Below are 17,544 nucleotides of genomic sequence, written 5' to 3' on the forward strand. Positions count from 1 at the left end.
TGTTATGTTGTTTGTGTGCTGGCTTCCTAAAAGTGACATAAAAAGTGGTCGAGCATCTTTTGTTTGTGTCCTCACGAACAAGTGCATTGCAGAGTGACATGTTTATATAAATCATAAAACTCGCTTCGCGACAAATTCTACCGGTTGCCTCACTTTTACTACTTTTCACCCACCATAAGAAACTCCACACCCGTAGGGCTTCCCCCAAGTAAAACAAACGACAAACACAAAGCCCAACCACCCAAAATCCTCGAGAAATCTCGACCCATCCAGCCGAGCCCTGAATATGCATGATGAATATGTCAGCTGGGAAATGGCAAGGAAATGATACATTCCAACACCCCACTCGTAAATCAAATCTGTCACGTGAATTCGATACTTGAGCGCCAGCTGCTCGAACATTGTTTGACTTTCACTGTCCATTATAATAGCACTCTTAATCTGAATAATGCTCGAAATTTGTCCGTCGGCCGGACGACAGGCTATAAATATTTTATGGATGTTTAACACCATAAACGTCACCCATAGAATGCAATGGGAAACGGCTCCAATTCTTCGAAAACTATCCATAGCAGGAATGGTTCCGATTTCGGTTGGGAATTCCAACTTCGAGAGTTCTTCAAACCGGAAATAAGCACGCATTGTGGTTAGTTTCCGCAAAATTTATTACCAATTCGTTCGATCGTCCGAAAACGAGAAAGACCTACAGGAATTCCTACTTCGGAAATTAGCGTCCCTTTTCCAACCGACACACGGTGGCACTGTGCCGGGATGGATGGATGGATGAATTCGCACGCATTCCTTGCGTTGTATAGAAAATGCAAGCATTCATGTGGAAAATCAGACCACGTTACACATCACCTGCCACGTTTTCCGGGAAATTCGAAGATCCCATAGTTTTGCTTTGTTTTCGGCATGCTGCAAAGTCACACCGTAAAGGGGGTTAATTTATTCTGGAAGCGGTTTGCGGTTTTGTAGAAGGGCGAATGTTTTCCGACCGAGTTATTGAATGGAAAATATTTCGATATTAGAATGAATTGCTAATACACTGGTTTCGATTGTGTTCGAAATAACTGTGCATTAGAAAAGAGGGAAATCAGAACATACAAATTATCCAATAGTCTGGGTAGATTGTGGTTTAGTTGGATGCCGCTACGTTTGAATTGGAAGCAATACTATTTTACAAATCTCTATTACAACTGTTCCACTCACGTTGAAGTGGTTCGGTTGTAAAACTAGTGAATCAATAACATTGTTGTGGTTTTATGTTGAAATATTGAGGCAAAGAAATAAATTGGAGCTATAAAACTGGGAGGTAAATTTAAATTAAATCCAAATTTCCATCTTCAGATATTATAACACTCTCCACCGTGTATTCGATGATTTTCGATCGGTACCCCAACAAACAAAACCACTGCCAGCTCGTGATAACAGATCTAATAAAGCCTACATTAGCGCAAATGTTTACGACTTTTCCCCAGCTCTTGGTTCCAAGTTTCCCAAATAAAGGAAAAAGCCACTATACTAACACATCCACACACTAACATTTCGACTCGGCAAGCCGCCGACTGTGCCGAGGGCGGGGAGATTCCTTCGTCACACATATTCACCTCGGAGGATACCGGGGAGCAAAAGCAAAAAAGTTGGTAGTAAAAAATTGCCCCCCAGAGTGGATTGTTTGCTGGAAACAAGGTCCTTCGGTGGGTTTATTGCTAATGCGTGGCTTTAAGGCTCGGGATTAATGCTAGCTTGCCATTTGGTCCCTAGTCCTCCCACTCACGTAAATCCGATCCGGCCGGGTTGCACCAGAGCGCCCCTCCTGAACTGCGTGACGGCGTATGATAAATGTAATTCATTACAACTATGATTTTGGGTTTGCGTTTGACGTTCGTTTCCGTCTTCAGCCGATTCGGCGGATGGAGATAAGTTTTATGGCGACAAATTTGTTTCATGTGATATCGTCCTCGCTCGGAAGAGGCGGGGATGAATGATTATACTTCCAGAAGTATGTATTTACGAGTGGAGTTAAGAAAATGAGCCCCAACTAGAGGGGAATCCCATTCCCGTTCGCTTGTTAGTAGGACGAGCGAGTTTATCAAACGACTTGCAGTGCTGATTTGCATATCAAAGTTTCACAAAAGTTTCCCCTTCCACAGCTCGAACGGAAAAACATAGTCATCTTCATGGGTGAATGTCTCAATTTTACAGTTTGCTATGGTAAACAGCGGAATGAGAGTTTAAAACTGCTTAGCTTATTAAATATTTAAACTCCTCTGCTTGCCTCCACCGGGGTTGGGACAGACGGCAGGCTCAGCAGCACATATTGAAACCCTTCTCACGAACGCAAAAAGAGTACTGAAAATGAGCATAAAATGTGTAAACATTTAACATTGTGCTTTTTTCCTTCTCCGAGCAGATGGGGTTGCCTTTTTCCGTTCCGGAATGGAATATGTTCTTTTGAAGGTTGTGACTTTTGCCACTCTTTTCATTCCCATTTAACCACAAGTCGTAAAGTGTTGTAAAATACGAATCCTCCTATTTTGCATTATTTACATGTATTGTGCATTTATTCTTTCAACAAATCATCACATTGTTGGACTAACATCTTAGAACAGACCCCAGTGCTTCTTGTGTTCCTTGATGTGCACCGTCACTGGGACGTGCTTCTCAACATACACCGGCTTCTGCACGTACACTGGAACTGGCTTCTCAACATGAACTGCGTACGGTTTCGGGACCTCGACATATTCCTTCTGAACAACGGGGACTTTCACTTCCACTGGGTATGGAACGGGACGATCAACGTGAACTGGGACCTTCTTCTCCACGTAGACTGGAACGTTCTTTTCAACGTAGACTGGGACCTTTTTCTCGACATGAACTGGGTATGGGACCTTCACTGGAACTGGGACGTGCTTCTCAACTTCAACTGGGTATGGAACAGGAACTTTCTTGGTAATGGTTGTGGATACGTGTTTCACAGCGTGATGATGATCGTCATAGTGGTCAAAATGGTCATCATATCCGAAGTTGCTATGATCGTCACTCAGCTCCCAGAGACCACGTTTCTCCTTCTTACCGTTGGAATCGTCGACTGCCGCGCAGGAAGCGATGGCCAAAGCCATGGACAACGCAATGAACGCCTGAGTAGAGTTGAATAAAATAGCAATTAGTTTGATGAATTCAATATAGTTCAGTGATGCACTTTATTACCTTCATGTTGGAAGCTACAGTTTCGATTGTACTGCACTCTTAGCCGTTGAATTGATTGCAAGTGAATGATGCTTTTTGACCGTTCAGCGAACGCTTTTATATCAAACTGTCGGTTTGATATAGAGGTTCAACTGCGAAACTTGCGTAAGGCTCAGTTTCTGCTGCCTCGGTTGGCCTCATCCATTAAAGAGTGATGAATTTTAATAAATAAATTTCTTTTTTTGGTCGTAGTTCATGGTAGCTGCTGGCCAGTTGGCCTGGCGTGGATTTTCATTATCAGGTGAAGGTCGAAATGTACGTATTGTGTAACGTTTTCAGGTTACTTTGTGAATGAGCTTGTCTGAGTCGAAGATATTTTCATTTTTCTTGGACATTGATTGCAGAGCATATTACTAACTCTAAACTATACACCAATTTATTCAGTTAGTTTGCTGAACATTTTGACTAATACTTATTTTGTATACACATACACAATTTGGGTTTTTTAATTATATTGTTGTTTCAGTTTTCGGTTTTAAATTTTGTGAATTGTGAGAAACTTATAATATCTTTTGAAAAGAATGTACTCCACAAGCTTTTTTTGTCTAAAATAATTTTATTTCTGTGTCTGTGTTAGAGACCTCAGAGAGGTAAACATAATTATTTCACATTATTTCAAGCATAAGATAACTAACTAGCTACACGAGGACGACAACCGATTCTCAGACCAAAGTCAACACAACTCAAAGCTATTATTTTCAAGATAATGTCATTTGGATAACGTATAACAAAGTTCATGTTCACAATTCTTCAAAAATAAATATCGATATTTATCTCACTTATCAATCATTCAACATATTGAACAACCCTGCTTCATGAACCCTCATATTACAGGAGATCGCTCCAGAGACTAACCACAATGCAGCTTTTAACTGTTATGACTTACTTGAAATTTTATGTTGGAGAACGTGTTCAGTATCTTCAATCCCTAGTTTAAATCTCGCACGATGTGTCTGCACCAATCCCAAACCGTTTTTGCTTGATTGCAACGTTTAATTCGAAGGTCATTAGAGTCCAACAAGCTACATTTTTAACAAGAAATTGAACTGATATGCCCGATACCATAGCCTTCCAGCTTTCTCTATTTGGAATTCAATCGTTTACAAAGGCAAACAGATTTGCCCTGTCTTGAAAATTTATGAAATGTGAGCTTATATTTTCCTAAATATTCGCCCATTGGAGAATAATTTTTGTTTCAATTTTGAGGACATGATCATGTTTTTCCACAACATCACCAAACAGAAGCTTAGTTGAATCTAATGTATAGTTCTCGTGCAAAAAGATTCCTTCTACTAACCATTCTCTAGCATTGCTAGTGAAAGTCTGTTTAAAATTACAGTCTATTAAATATTTCTCATCAACTATGTTGTCATCAAGACGAATTCGAATTCGACCTTTACGATGAAAAAATTTAAGGAACGTTAGATTCGGAAAAAGAGCAGTTGGATGAAGCAAACGAGAGAATTCCTCTGCAAGAGGATTAATCCGAGGCACCCGGCCACATGGTTGGTGATTATACATTGGATTTCCCCTTTACTTGCTGACAAACTTGATGAAATCATGTTGTTCTTAAGCGGGAAGGGAGGAAATTCCTTTTTTGATCGAGGTAACTGGGGATCTAGAAAGAGTTGTCTTTACCATCACAACTTGATGGATCATACACTTTCCACTCATGGATGATTGAAAGACTGCAAGATGCACCGGACTAAACATACATTAACGGCCTTTTAGAACATGTCGATGCAGATTCTATCTTGACTGCTGAGATTCTTGGATGATGGAAGAAGCAAAAAGATACGGTACACATAATTTAATCTGGCATCAGTGAACAGCATCAGAAGCCGACCACCTCAGTCAAAAATGCAACGCATATTGTGATATCGACGGTGGAGACTGGGCATTTCAAGCCAACGCACAGTGGGATGGAATCAAAAATAGTAGGACATTGGTATTTGTGATGAAACGCATGGTTTTGGCGTTTTGATGTCTTCTAGAAAGTTCCACAGTTTTATGAGTGCTTTATTCGGGTGGTAAAATTTTTTGTTTAAGGGGGGTGTACACCAAAATAAAAAGATTAACTTTTCTATTTCTTAATGAGCTTGATAAATTTCTTCTGCTACATTGTATAACTAGCTATTTCGAGTATGTTTTTAGAAGATTGGAAAATTCTATCTCTTAACGTGACAAAGTTATAAGGTATAAAAGTAAAGCATCCCTTTAAAATGTGTTTTGGGTGATAACGCCCTTATCTTAGTTTTGCCACTTTTCAAGTGTTCTACAAACTTTAAACTAAGATTAATTGTCACATTTTTTTGGAAGAAAATGTATCGCTATCTCTTAATTTAGAGGAGTTATGTCTGTTTTTGCAATTTTCACAATTTTTTGACTCAATTTTCAAGAGAACATAACTCGCGAAAAGGCAGTTATTGGCAGCTACTTTCAGTTTCATTTTATTTGCATACTTATCCCCTCTAGTTGTGTATATATATCGTTCTGGAATCGAAGGGGATTCATAGTAATTTTTCGGAAATAAGGTTGCAACTTTTCTGGAATTTTATGTTTTTTTATCAACTTTTTCTTTAAATTGGACAATCGGTGCCCGTAAATGAGCAAGCAATGGGCGTTTGTTGATTTGACAGGTGCTCGGAAATTTAAGTGAAGTGTTGTAATGTCTAACTTTGAAATATCCGAGTTGTTTGACGTCTGGTTAGAGCCGGTCGCTCATCTACCATCCGTGCTACGTGGCCCGTTGTAACTTGCCGTGTTTCATCAGCTTGACAAGCGTGTTTGTATACTTCGTACAGCTCGTGATTCATACGCCTGCGCCACACCCCATTTTCCAATTTGCCTCCGAGTCCGTAGAGCGCCACCCGAAGAATGAGGGTCCTATGGAGCGCAAATTTCGTATGGCTCTGTAGGCTACAGGAACTAAGCAAGCTACGCAATCCGTAATAAACTCTATTCGCTGCCGCAATCCGTCTTTTCACCCCGCGGATCACCTCGTTGTCACATGTCACGAAAGTACCAAGATAAACAAATTCGTCGACCACTTCGAAATTATCCCCATCCATCTCCTCCGCAGCACCAACACCCGCAAAACTACCACGCTCTTTGCCAGACACCATGTACTTCGGTTTGGCAGTGTTAACGGTGAGTCCAATTCTCGCAGTTTCCCTTTTGAGAGCCGTAAAGGCCTCTTCAACTGATCTACGGTAAACACCAATTATATCAATGTCGTCCGCGAAGCCTAGAAGCATGTGGGCCTTCGTGATGATAGTGCCGCTCCTCTGCACACCTGCCCTTCGTATTACACCTTCCAAAACTATGTTGAACAGCAAGTTCGAGAGCCCGTCACCTTGCTTCAGACCATCTAACGTCACAAACGCGTCCGAAAATTCGCCCGCTGTCCTGACGCATGATGTGAAACCGTCAAGCGTCACACGTAACAGTTTAATCAGTTTTGTTGGAAAATCATCTTCTAGCATTTTTTGCCACAGCTCGTTGCGTTTCACTGTATCGTACGCCGCCTTAAAGTCTATGAACAGATGATGCGTCTGCAAGTTGTGTTCACGAAACTTGTCGAGAACCTGTCTCAAGATGAACATCTGGTCCGTTGTAGATCGCTCCACTCGAAAACCGCATTGGTATTCTCCAACAAAGGCTTCCTGCAATGGCCTCAGCCGCTGGAACAGGATACGGGAGAGTATGTTGTAAGTGGAATTGAGGAGGGTTATGCCTCAATAGTTATTACAGTCGAATCTATGTCCCTTTTTGTTGATAGGGCCAACCAGTCCGTAGGTAGTTGTTCCCTTAGGATAATCTGATGAATTGCATTACACTTTGAAAAGTTCGGCCGGTAAGCCGTCCTTCCGAGCGGCTTTGTGGTTCTTTAGCTCTTTGCAAGCATTCTTCACCTCGTCCAATGTTGCTGGGTCCACAGTTTTTCCGTCCTCACCAATTTTTATCCTGTTCCCCTCGACGACTCTCCTACCAACGCCACCTACGATTTATCGGTAATTCCCATCCCTGTCATTTCACATGTCAGGTACTGGCACGGTTCGGTTCCTGATTCCGTTATTCGTTCTATAGAATCTCCTCGTGTCAGTCTGGTGAAGCAATTCTCCACCTTCGCGACGACGCAATCGCAGTGCTCACGTTTCTTACGACAGTGAAGCCTTTTTTCGGCAGCTCTTACCTCCAGGTATTTCTCCGGCATCTAACGCGTCACACGATTAGCTGCTACTAACGTGTTGGCGTATGCTCGATTCTTCTCTTCCGTCACCTCTAGACACTCAGTATCGAACCACCCACTACGCGTAGTTCCTGTTGTCATCTATGACGTCTGAAAAGTGCCGGCCGTCGACCAGCACGCGGTCGATCTGGGAGCAGGCCTCTCCATTGGGGCCAGACGTGCAAAATGGGTAATCAGCCGTTGTCGTTGGTGGTAGAGTGAAGGCTTTCCCTGCCAATAATGGGACATAGGAACTCCTCTCGTCCGACTTGTGCGTTCGTATTTCCGATCACGATCTTTATATCGTGTTGTGGACACTCTCCATACGTTTTCTCAACCAGCTCATAGAACTTCTCCGTTACGTCATCGGTTTTATCGTTTGTCGGCGCGTGCACGTTGATAAGACCGTAATTGAAGAATCTGCCCTCGATCCTCCATACGCATAGACGGTCATTAATAGGCCTCCACTTAATGACACGCTTCATTTGGTTTCCTAGTAGCACGAAACCGACGCCACTGTAGTAGATGTGGTACTTGAAAGAAGTGCTCGCGGTCGGATCAACCGCCCGGAATCCACGTTCTCCGGTTTTAGGTCAACGCACCTCTTGTATGGCCACTACTTTCACTTTTGCCTTCCGTAGCTCTCTGGCCAGGATGCCCGCTCGTGCCGGTTCGAGCAGAATCCTAACATTCCAAGTTCCAAGTTTCTACACGTTGCCCTTTTTCGTTTGCCTAGGTCAAAACAGATTGTTCTGATTCGTATCATTCTCTGGATTGTTCGTAGTATGTTTATTTCAGCATGCTACCTTACATCGTGAAGAAGCTATTTAGGAATTCTACGGTGTCCGGTATAATAAAATGTATCAAAGAACGTCTGCATGCGAAACGGAAGCCCTCATCCGGACGGAAAAGCACTCAGCTCAACGAAAACGATCACGAGCGCGTGGTTATTGCCTTCAAACGCAAACCAAACGCCTCGGTCCGAGATGTGACGAAAAAGTTGCATGTGAGTGCATCTTTCGTGCAGAGGACCAAAACACGAGCCAGACTTCGTTCGTTCAAAGTCCAGAAGTCCCAAAGACGAGACGAGCAGCAAAATACGACCGCGAAAAGTCGTGCGCGGAAGCTGTACGAGCAAAAGTTGACCAATCCACACTGTTGCGTGATAGATGATAAGACGTATATCAAGGCAGACTTCAAACAAAACCTGTACGTGACGACCAATGATAAATTTGATGCTCCCGAGGACCTCAGGACGCAGAAGTTCTCGGAATTTGCCAAGAAGTTTCTGATTTGGCAAGCCATTTTCACGTGCGGAAAGCGTCACCGATAGCAGTATGAATGGGCAAGTGTATCTGAAAGAATGCCTCCAGAAGCGGCTTCTCACTTTTCTCAAGGCTCACGATGGTCCGGCAATCTTCTGGCCAGATTCGGCATCCTGCCACTACTCCAAGGAGGTGGTAGAACGTGAGTGGTGGTGAACGGAGTCGATTTTGCGCCGAAAGAGCTTAAACACTCCGGAACTGCTAACTCCGGGTCGAGAAGTACTAGGCCATTATGCAGTGACACCTTTTAAAACCGACCTAAAGTTGTGAAAAAAGCCGAAGAAATGAAGAGGGCATGGGATAATACATTGGAAACGGGTAAAGCCTAAGGTGCGAGAATTCGATTATACAGGCGATATGAAATAAATGAATGAGGTGAAAACAAGCTCCTTTTGTTTCTTTATAGTCCTTGAAGATTTGGTGGCAATCGGACTTGAATTTCGAGATTGATGTGCTTGTGGCATGAATATGACCGCGTCAGAGCAGCTTCCTGCTCCACGAAACCGGTCAAAACCACCCGATCAGAAAGAAACAAAAATGTAACAGAAGCTGTTAGTTTGTTACGGAAAAAACCTTACAGGCTGTGTTTTCAATTTGATCCCGTTAGGTGTTAAAATAACAAAAATTTTAACATATATGATTCTACTAGTATCAAACACATATCAAAATTTGTTACTAATGTATCAGCTTTCTAACAAAATAAGATAGTATATAGAACAATGTAATAACAAACATTGTTAGAAACAACTGGTTTTGATAAAAACGAAAAATTAGTTAGACTTGTTTCAGAACTTCTTGATTTCAGGTTTTGTTATTATAACTCATTCAGATTCAATTTTGTTATCAAAATTATATGGAAAAATACAAAATTGTGTCAAATTATGTTATTTGTATCTCGCGTTGATAAAATTTTGTAATTATTTAGTTATGCTCTTCTGATCGGGATACGCTGAACGTGAACTTAATAAGAACTATACTTCCAAAAAGTTAAAGGGTATTCGGGACTATGGTGGGTGTGAAGATTTAATTCTACCTTAGCCATACTATACAACACACATCCTACGCGTACCATTGTATGGAGGATCCAGGTAAGACCTCCAAATACCCGCTTATTCGCCAGACGACCAGTCGTCTGTCAGGAATTTCAGTTCGGTTTTCCCTGGCTAGTTCTATTCCCCAGTATTACTGCAAGATCCACCCTCAGGTGTTTTCCTCCAACTCCAATTTACCCAAGTCCTTCCTCAAAACCAGATTTCTTTCTACTCCCTAGACTAGCAAACATTAGTCACGGGTAAATTCTATTTATTTCCCAAGTCCTAATTTTTAAATTCAATTGAATTTTTGTTGTGCAGTGAGAACCACTGAAGTTCTGGTAGCAATAACGATTGATAAACATAAAACGGAATCGTGGCAACGTTAAAAATAATGTTTTCCAAAGCTTGAATCCCATGGTCTTCTTGTTTCTCTGTCCCTTTGAGGCACTGTTGCCAACTGTACAGTTTTATCTGGAAACGTACAGATTTTTTTTCGGGGTTTTCGGTACAGATTCTGCACCGTACAGATTACAGATTTTTGTGAAAAATTATGTATATATAATAGGGTGGGGAAAAGTGATCGATTTTCCAGAACCAAGTTTTTTTGGTTCCTTTCGGGATCCCAAACAACCCTAAACTTACCTGAAGTCCATTGGTTTTGTCTCCGCTTGGCGCATTGCATTTCAAATTTGTATGAAAATTTATATGGGGAAACCTACTTTTTTGCATTTACCTTTCTAGAGAGCTAAATAATGCTCTAATAATGCACTATATTATGTTAAAGTATAGTATTTTAGAGTCCTAACAACTTTGCAGAAGACACTGAATAGCTAGAATGTCCCTAGGAAGAGCTATAGCTGTTCAAAGTTGAGTATGTCGATTTAAATGCAGAAAATCTTGTTTTCTGCCAACATTACCAATGTACCGGCGCACAGTGTGTCCAAATCGAGAAACGGACGGCAAAACTATTTTTCCAATTCCTATCTTATCCATATATTCTAAAAAGTTGCTTCGTTTACTGCTGTCCTTCATATGCTTTAATGGAATAAGTTACAAATTTCGCCGTATAGAGGGCGCCATACCTAACTTTTAAACGTGACTTGCTAGACGAATAATTTCTTCTGCAAAGTTGTGCAAAATTTTATTACAAAACTGTTTGCTGAATACCTCAAACCTCTAGAAGTTGAGATTTCAGAGCTACAAGACGATTTTCATAAAGGCTTTTTAAAAGCAGTTTTTCATCCATATGTTCAACTCTTAGGCCTAAAACATGACTGTATAAAATTGAGAGTGACGTGGTAAATCAAGATGAACAATTTCTAGTGATGTATTGGCTATTTGACACAGTATTCATGAATTAAAACTGGAAAAAAGTGTTTTTAAAGGCTTTTTTTATTTGAGGTAAAACTCGAAAAGGCGCAAACGAATCCAAGCTTCTATGAAGCCATTCGATAGAGTATCTTTCTGACTAACAGAAAAACACAAAACTACAGTGGGTTATTTGTAGTTTTAAATATATGGCCAACTGAAGTTTCCGATTTTTACATGCATTTGTGCGCTCTTTATAGCACAAAGGCCGACGCGTACACTACGTTTCCGTTTCTATGCCCAACGAACAGACACCACAATGGGGCTAAGTCTAGAAACGGACGAAAATGGGAAATTTTGAAGTCCAATGTTATCAGTATCTTCTAGAAAGTTGTCCTTTATATGCTTCAATGCAAACCGCTACAATTTTCACCATATGGGGGCGCCACACCTAACTTTTGAACGTGACTTGCTAGGAGAATAGTTTCTTCTGCAAAGTTGTGCAGAATTTTATTACAAAACTGTTTAGCGAGTAACTTGAACCTCTAGGAATTGAGATTTTAGAGATACAGCACCTTTTACAAAAAGAAATATTTAAAAAACAAACCACAATATTTAGAGGTTCGAGGTATTCAGCAAACAGTTTTGTAATAAAATACTGCACAACTTTGCAGAAGAAACTATTCGTCTAGCAACTCACGTTCAAAAGTTAGGTGTGGCGCCCTCTATATGGTGAAAATTGTAGTGGTTTGCATTGAAGCATATAAAGGACAACAGTAAAAGAAACAACTTTCTAGACGATATTGATAACATTGGACTTCGAAATTTCCTATTTCCGTCCGTTTCTAGATTTAGCCCCATTGTGGTGTCTGTTCGTTGGGCATAGAAACGGAAACGTAGTGTACGCGTCGGCCTTTGTGCTATAAAGAGCGCACAAATGCATGTAAAAATCGGAAACTTCAGTTGGCCATATATTTAAAACTACAAATAACCCACTTTAGTTTTGTGTTTTTCTGTTAGTCAGAAATGTACTCTATCGAATGGCTTCATAGAAGCTTGGATTCGTTTGCGCCTTTACAAGTTTTACCTCAAATAAAAAAAGCCTTTAAAAACACTTTTTCCCAGTTTTAATTCATGAATACTGTGTCAAATAACCAATACATCACTAGAAATTGTTCATCTTGATTTACCACGTCACTCTCAATTTTATACAGTCATGTTTTAGGTCTTAGAGTTGAACATATGGATGAAAAACTGCTTTTAAAAAGCCTTTATGATGAACGTCTTGTAGCTCTGAAATCTCAACTTCTAGAGGTTTGAGGTATTCAGCAAACAGTTTTGAAATAAAATTTTACACAACTTTGCAGAAGAAACTATTCGTCTATCGAGTCACGTTTACAAGTTAGGTATGGCGCCCTCTATACGGCGAAATTTGTAACTTATTCCATTAAAGCATATGAAGGACAGCAGTAAACGAGGCAACTTTTTAGAATATATGGATAAGATAGGACTTGAAAAAATAGTTTTGCCGTCCGTTTCTCGATTTGGACACACTGTGCGGCGTCAGTAGGATTCCCTTCAGAAGTAACCTGTCGTAACGAGTTTATGCACTCACTTGGACCAAGCAAACAAATTTAAGTCAATATTCTAGGCGTAGATAGAATCTACAACGTGTTTCAGAGGTTACTTCTGATGGAAATCTGACTGACGCCGGTATACTGGCAGTGTTGGCAGAAAAAACGATTTGCAACATAAATTTCGACATCAAACGACTTGCAATAAATTCAGGATTGTTTGGGGCCCCAAATAGAACAAAAAAAAAACTTGGTACTGGCTTTCTGCTATCAAGTTTCGTTTTTTTCCATATAACGATTCCCCACCCTAATATATAAGTACCGTGAACTGGGGTGACTTTGATCACCGGGGTGGCTTTGATCACTGTACCTCTTTTTTGAAAATGTGGTAAATAAGCGCTCGTAGTGCTTGGGACTTGTCGTAATCTTCACTGATTGCGTGGATATATGTTCGCATTGCTACTATTCATGCATTTCTGGCTTTTTAAAGAGTGTTTTTCATGCTAAAATAATAACTGAAAATGAAGTGTATTTTTGGCGATTTTTGTTGCATACAAACACCGGTTCAAGCAGATTCAAAACAACAAGTTGCAATACGTAAAGTTTTTTTTATTCTGTTCCCAGATTAGTTCTTAAGATAAACATATATTATAACAATACATTTTATTGTTATTTTTGCAAGTTTTTCCTCAAAGGCAATGTTGAGTCCCAATATTCGCCACAGCGTATCACATATTTCTTCTTAACAAAAACCCAAGACGTGAAGCAACAGCAAATTTGGTCAATTTCATAAGGCATATTCCTCGTGGACTAGTTTTTGATGATTTTAGACCACCCTTTCTCTCAGTGGATAATCATTTATATATATTCTAAAAATTTTGTATGAATCTTGTACATTCGCCATTATAAACTGTTCACGTAGAATGTGAATGGCCCCCAAATTACTTTTCATATTTATAAACTCGTTCAAGTCGTTTAAGGCTGTTCAATTTAGTGAAAGTAGCAAAGTGTTACACCAAATTCATCAAAACAATGAAGTGATCAAAGTCACCCCGGAATGATGATTGGTGTAAAATTTTAATAGCATATTTAAAAACAGCAAAATTGTTGCTAAACTTTTGAAGTAGTGACTGCATCTTTTTCAATGCATGCCAGAACTTATTTTAAAAATATCGAAAAATATTGTTTTCAGTATATTCTGAAAATATTTGAGATACAATAAAAAAAGTGATCAAAGTCACCCCAGTTTACGGTACCGATGTTTTTTAACCGTTAGGTACTCGGCAGGGTACCCGGGTACCTTTTCAGACTTTATTGCTTCAAAAAACAAGGTTAACGTCAACTTAGACAGCTGAAATTTATGGAATGCTCCTAACTAGTGGAAACGAACCATTTTCCATCATTAGTCTGTTTGTAGAAACAAGGGGGGTCGAAGAGGGGGGGGGGGGGCTTCGAAATTTTTTACCACGTAAGTACTCGGCAGGGTACCCGGGTACCCACAAAATGAAATGCTTCTTGCTTTTCCATTTCTTGACCGATTTTCGATCTTGGCCTATCAAAAGATTGGAAAATCTGTCTACTTTCAAAATCTGGGATCGACATGAACCTGTACCACATCTGGTTCCTGTAAATCCGGATCTACGGGAGCATGTTCCGGTGAGACAAATTAGTACAATTGTCAATAAAACCGAACAACATTGGTATCAAAATTCTTGAAATCACTCCAGGAATCGATCTACATCCATTTCGAGTCCAACTGGTGAGTTGTCCTCGAAATGGTCGTACCGGAGCAGATTCCCGTGGGGCCCTATATGGCCACCAACATGAGTGGATAGAAACCCCAGCAATATGCATATCAAAATTCTTGAAATCACTCCAGGAATCGATTTACATTCTGAACTGAAAAAGCTCCGAATAAGTTTTGAAGTAGCCTTCTGGAGACAAATTAACAGATGAACTCAAAAAGATTTCTGGAGTGATTTCAGGAATATAGGCCATATAGGGCCCCACGGGAATCTGCTCCAGAGTGGTCATTTCAAGGATAACTCGACAAATGGACTCAGAATTTATAAAAATCAACTTCTGGAGTGATTTCATGGATTCCGATACCAATATTGTTTGGTTTTATTGCCAATTGTTAAAATTTGCCTCGGATCTTGAACCTGGCCCCGGAGATCCGGATTTGCAGGAACCATATGAGGACCAATGGCTCTTTAGGTCCCGCATACTAAAAATAGACATTCAACAACTTACGACTGATAATTGCTTTAGTAAAATTGAGTATATCGGCTTTCCAGTCATCTGCTTATCAAAACGAAAATTTATTTTCTATTTCCGACGTTTCGATTTGATATAAAATCTTTTTTTTTTTTTTAATAAAATCTTTTCTAATCCTTGAAAAAGATTTTATATTAAATCGAAACGTCGGAAATAGAAAATAAATTTTCGTTTTGATAAGCAGATGACTGGAAAGCCGATATACTCAATTTTACTAAAAGTAGACAAATTTTCCAATCTTTTGACGGGTCAAGATTGAAAATCGGTCAAGAATTAAAGAAGTAAGAAGCATTTCATTTTGGTGGGTACCCGGGTACCCTGCCGAGTACTTACGTGTGTTAAAATTGCCGAGTACATAACGGTTAAGGATTACAAAAGATTAGACAAAACTATGTAACAGATTCCGTAAGGATACAATGTGCGCGATCTTGCAGTGCACACTTCGATTTCAATGCCGAATCTCAGTAGTTTATTTCCGTTAATGCTACCACTGATTTATCAGTTGAAAGAAATAGCAGCTGTCATATTTTTCGTAGATTTCAGCTTAACTTACTTGAAATTTTAGCTCAAAATATCTGAAATCTTAGTACCGTTGCTCAATCATGATTTTCATTGTGTTTTGATGTATTCTCAGTTATCGACCTCGAAGATCATTCGAAAGTGTGAAAAAGTTTTATTGACAATCGAGCAGGCCGTTCTCACTAATATTACAGAGCCAATGCAGTCTTATTTTTTATCAGATAATGAGCAAAAGTCGTTGAGGTTGCTTTTTCAATAATTTACATAACAAGAAACTATGGTTCAATGGTCCAATGGTACACATGTTGGTACAGATTTTTTACGAAAATAGTACAGGAAAAAAAGGTTTTTGCAGCTGCCAGTACAGATGAAAATGTGGCAACACTGCTTCTAAGGAACCATCAGCTGATCTCCCGGAGCGTATTCGCTAGCCAACGAGAACGATTAGTCTGATGGTTTCTTATTGACCTTGGTGTGACGTCACTGTTTTAGTTGTTCTCGCGTGAGTCGTTTTTACCTTCATACGCTGCTTTTCCCCCCTATTTGACAATATTGAGTGAGCTAAGCACTATTTATTATTTAAATTAAAATTCACAAAAACCTAAATAGAGTTTATTGTTTCACTCTAATTCAACCACTCTACTCAATCACAGCTTAGAGGCTGTGCGCCAGGAAGGAATACGCGGAAAAAGTTGAAAGATGTGCTTATGTATGAGTTTATTTTTCTACAGGTTATTAAAACAGAATGAATTTGAAATTTTGGATTCAAAAAACTTAATAATAAAAGCACTAGCCGAAAGGTTTTTAGATTTTCGACTTTGTGACTTCTGTAAAAGGATTCAGATATAATTTTATCTAAGCACATGAGCTTTGCCGATTTTTGTTCTGTGTGCATGATTTACCAACCAAATTTTAAGCATTATTCTTTGGTTTTTAACCTTTCGTGAACCGGTTTAATTTTTCAACCTCATTGCCTGTCTTGTTTGGCTCTTACATGATGAATTTCCCAAAATTTCACTTAAATACTAAAGTCAAATGTCTTGCAAAATCCGGGCGACACAAAAACAACTTTGAAGAGTATTCTCTAGACTAAAATAAAAAAAAAAATTTGAACAAACTAAATGCTGAATATTATTGGTAAATCACTCAGAAATAACAAAACAAAGAAAAAAAAGTTCGGATAAAATAAATCATCAAATTTTCTAAATGAAAATTCAAAAAAGTTCACCAGTTCACGCGGTTTCACCGACATTGAAAAATCACAGCTCATAAACCGTGCCTCGTGGATAAAAAGTTATTTGCAGTGGCATAACGCTAACGATCCTCAATTCGCACTTTTTCCAGCGTCCAATATTTTCAATATTTTTGGGTGTCCACAATAGTAAAACAAGTAATTGAAAGCGCGAGAAAATTCATGAATTGGCGAATTGTTTTCGAAAATATTTGTTCACTTTTCTCATAGATTTGGTCTCCCACGAAGGGTTCAACCAACACGCCGTGCGAACATGCCAATGTCGCGATGAGCAACGATCCAGGCGTTACCGTTGGTTGGGCGTTGATGTATTAGCGTATTGTTCGACCGGTAAGATCCGTGGCACACATTATTAGCAAGTGTGAGCAGTTGTTGTCGGTCCGGGTCCAGAGAACTTTTGCTCTCGATGATAATCCCGCTGTTAGTCATTGTACCGTCTGATGCGCTGCGTTCGTTGTTCCGTTGGCAATGGAAGCATTTTAGCATACCACTTTCCTCAAGAGTGTGCTCTCAATTCAATGAAACTCACCCACGATCAACTTTATTCGAAAAGCGCGAAATGGTCTTTCTCCTCTGTTGAACAACAGCGCTTCCACTGCTAAGCTAGTAAATATTCGGATAGTATTATGTTGTTTATGTGGTCACGTTTTTTTTTTCAAACCAATGTACAACGTTGTCATTTCCGTGGTTGGTTCGAATAGACTGTTGAAGGCGAATAATGGCGGATTGTGAAGGAGTAAAGTTCTGAACCATCATAAGCCAGTTAGCCAGT

The 17,544-nt window shown here is 39.8% G+C and overlaps 1 protein-coding gene across 1 annotated transcript; it reads right to left on the bottom strand.

The window, feature by feature from the left end:
- Positions 1 to 2,542: 2,542 nt before the first annotated feature.
- Positions 2,543 to 3,273, bottom strand: LOC129730859 (mantle protein-like). The gene is made up of 2 exons (XM_055690450.1): positions 3,214 to 3,273; positions 2,543 to 3,143 (listed from the first exon to the last, which is right to left on the bottom strand). The coding sequence occupies exons 1-2, from the start codon at positions 3,217 to 3,219 to the stop codon at positions 2,607 to 2,609; spliced, it is 543 nt and encodes a 180-aa protein (XP_055546425.1). The 5' UTR covers positions 3,220 to 3,273; the 3' UTR covers positions 2,543 to 2,606.
- Between the last annotated feature and the right edge of the window lie 14,271 nt (positions 3,274 to 17,544).

This window comes from Wyeomyia smithii, chromosome 3, assembly GCF_029784165.1.
Source record: "Wyeomyia smithii strain HCP4-BCI-WySm-NY-G18 chromosome 3, ASM2978416v1, whole genome shotgun sequence".
NCBI lineage: Eukaryota > Metazoa > Arthropoda > Insecta > Diptera > Culicidae > Wyeomyia > Wyeomyia smithii.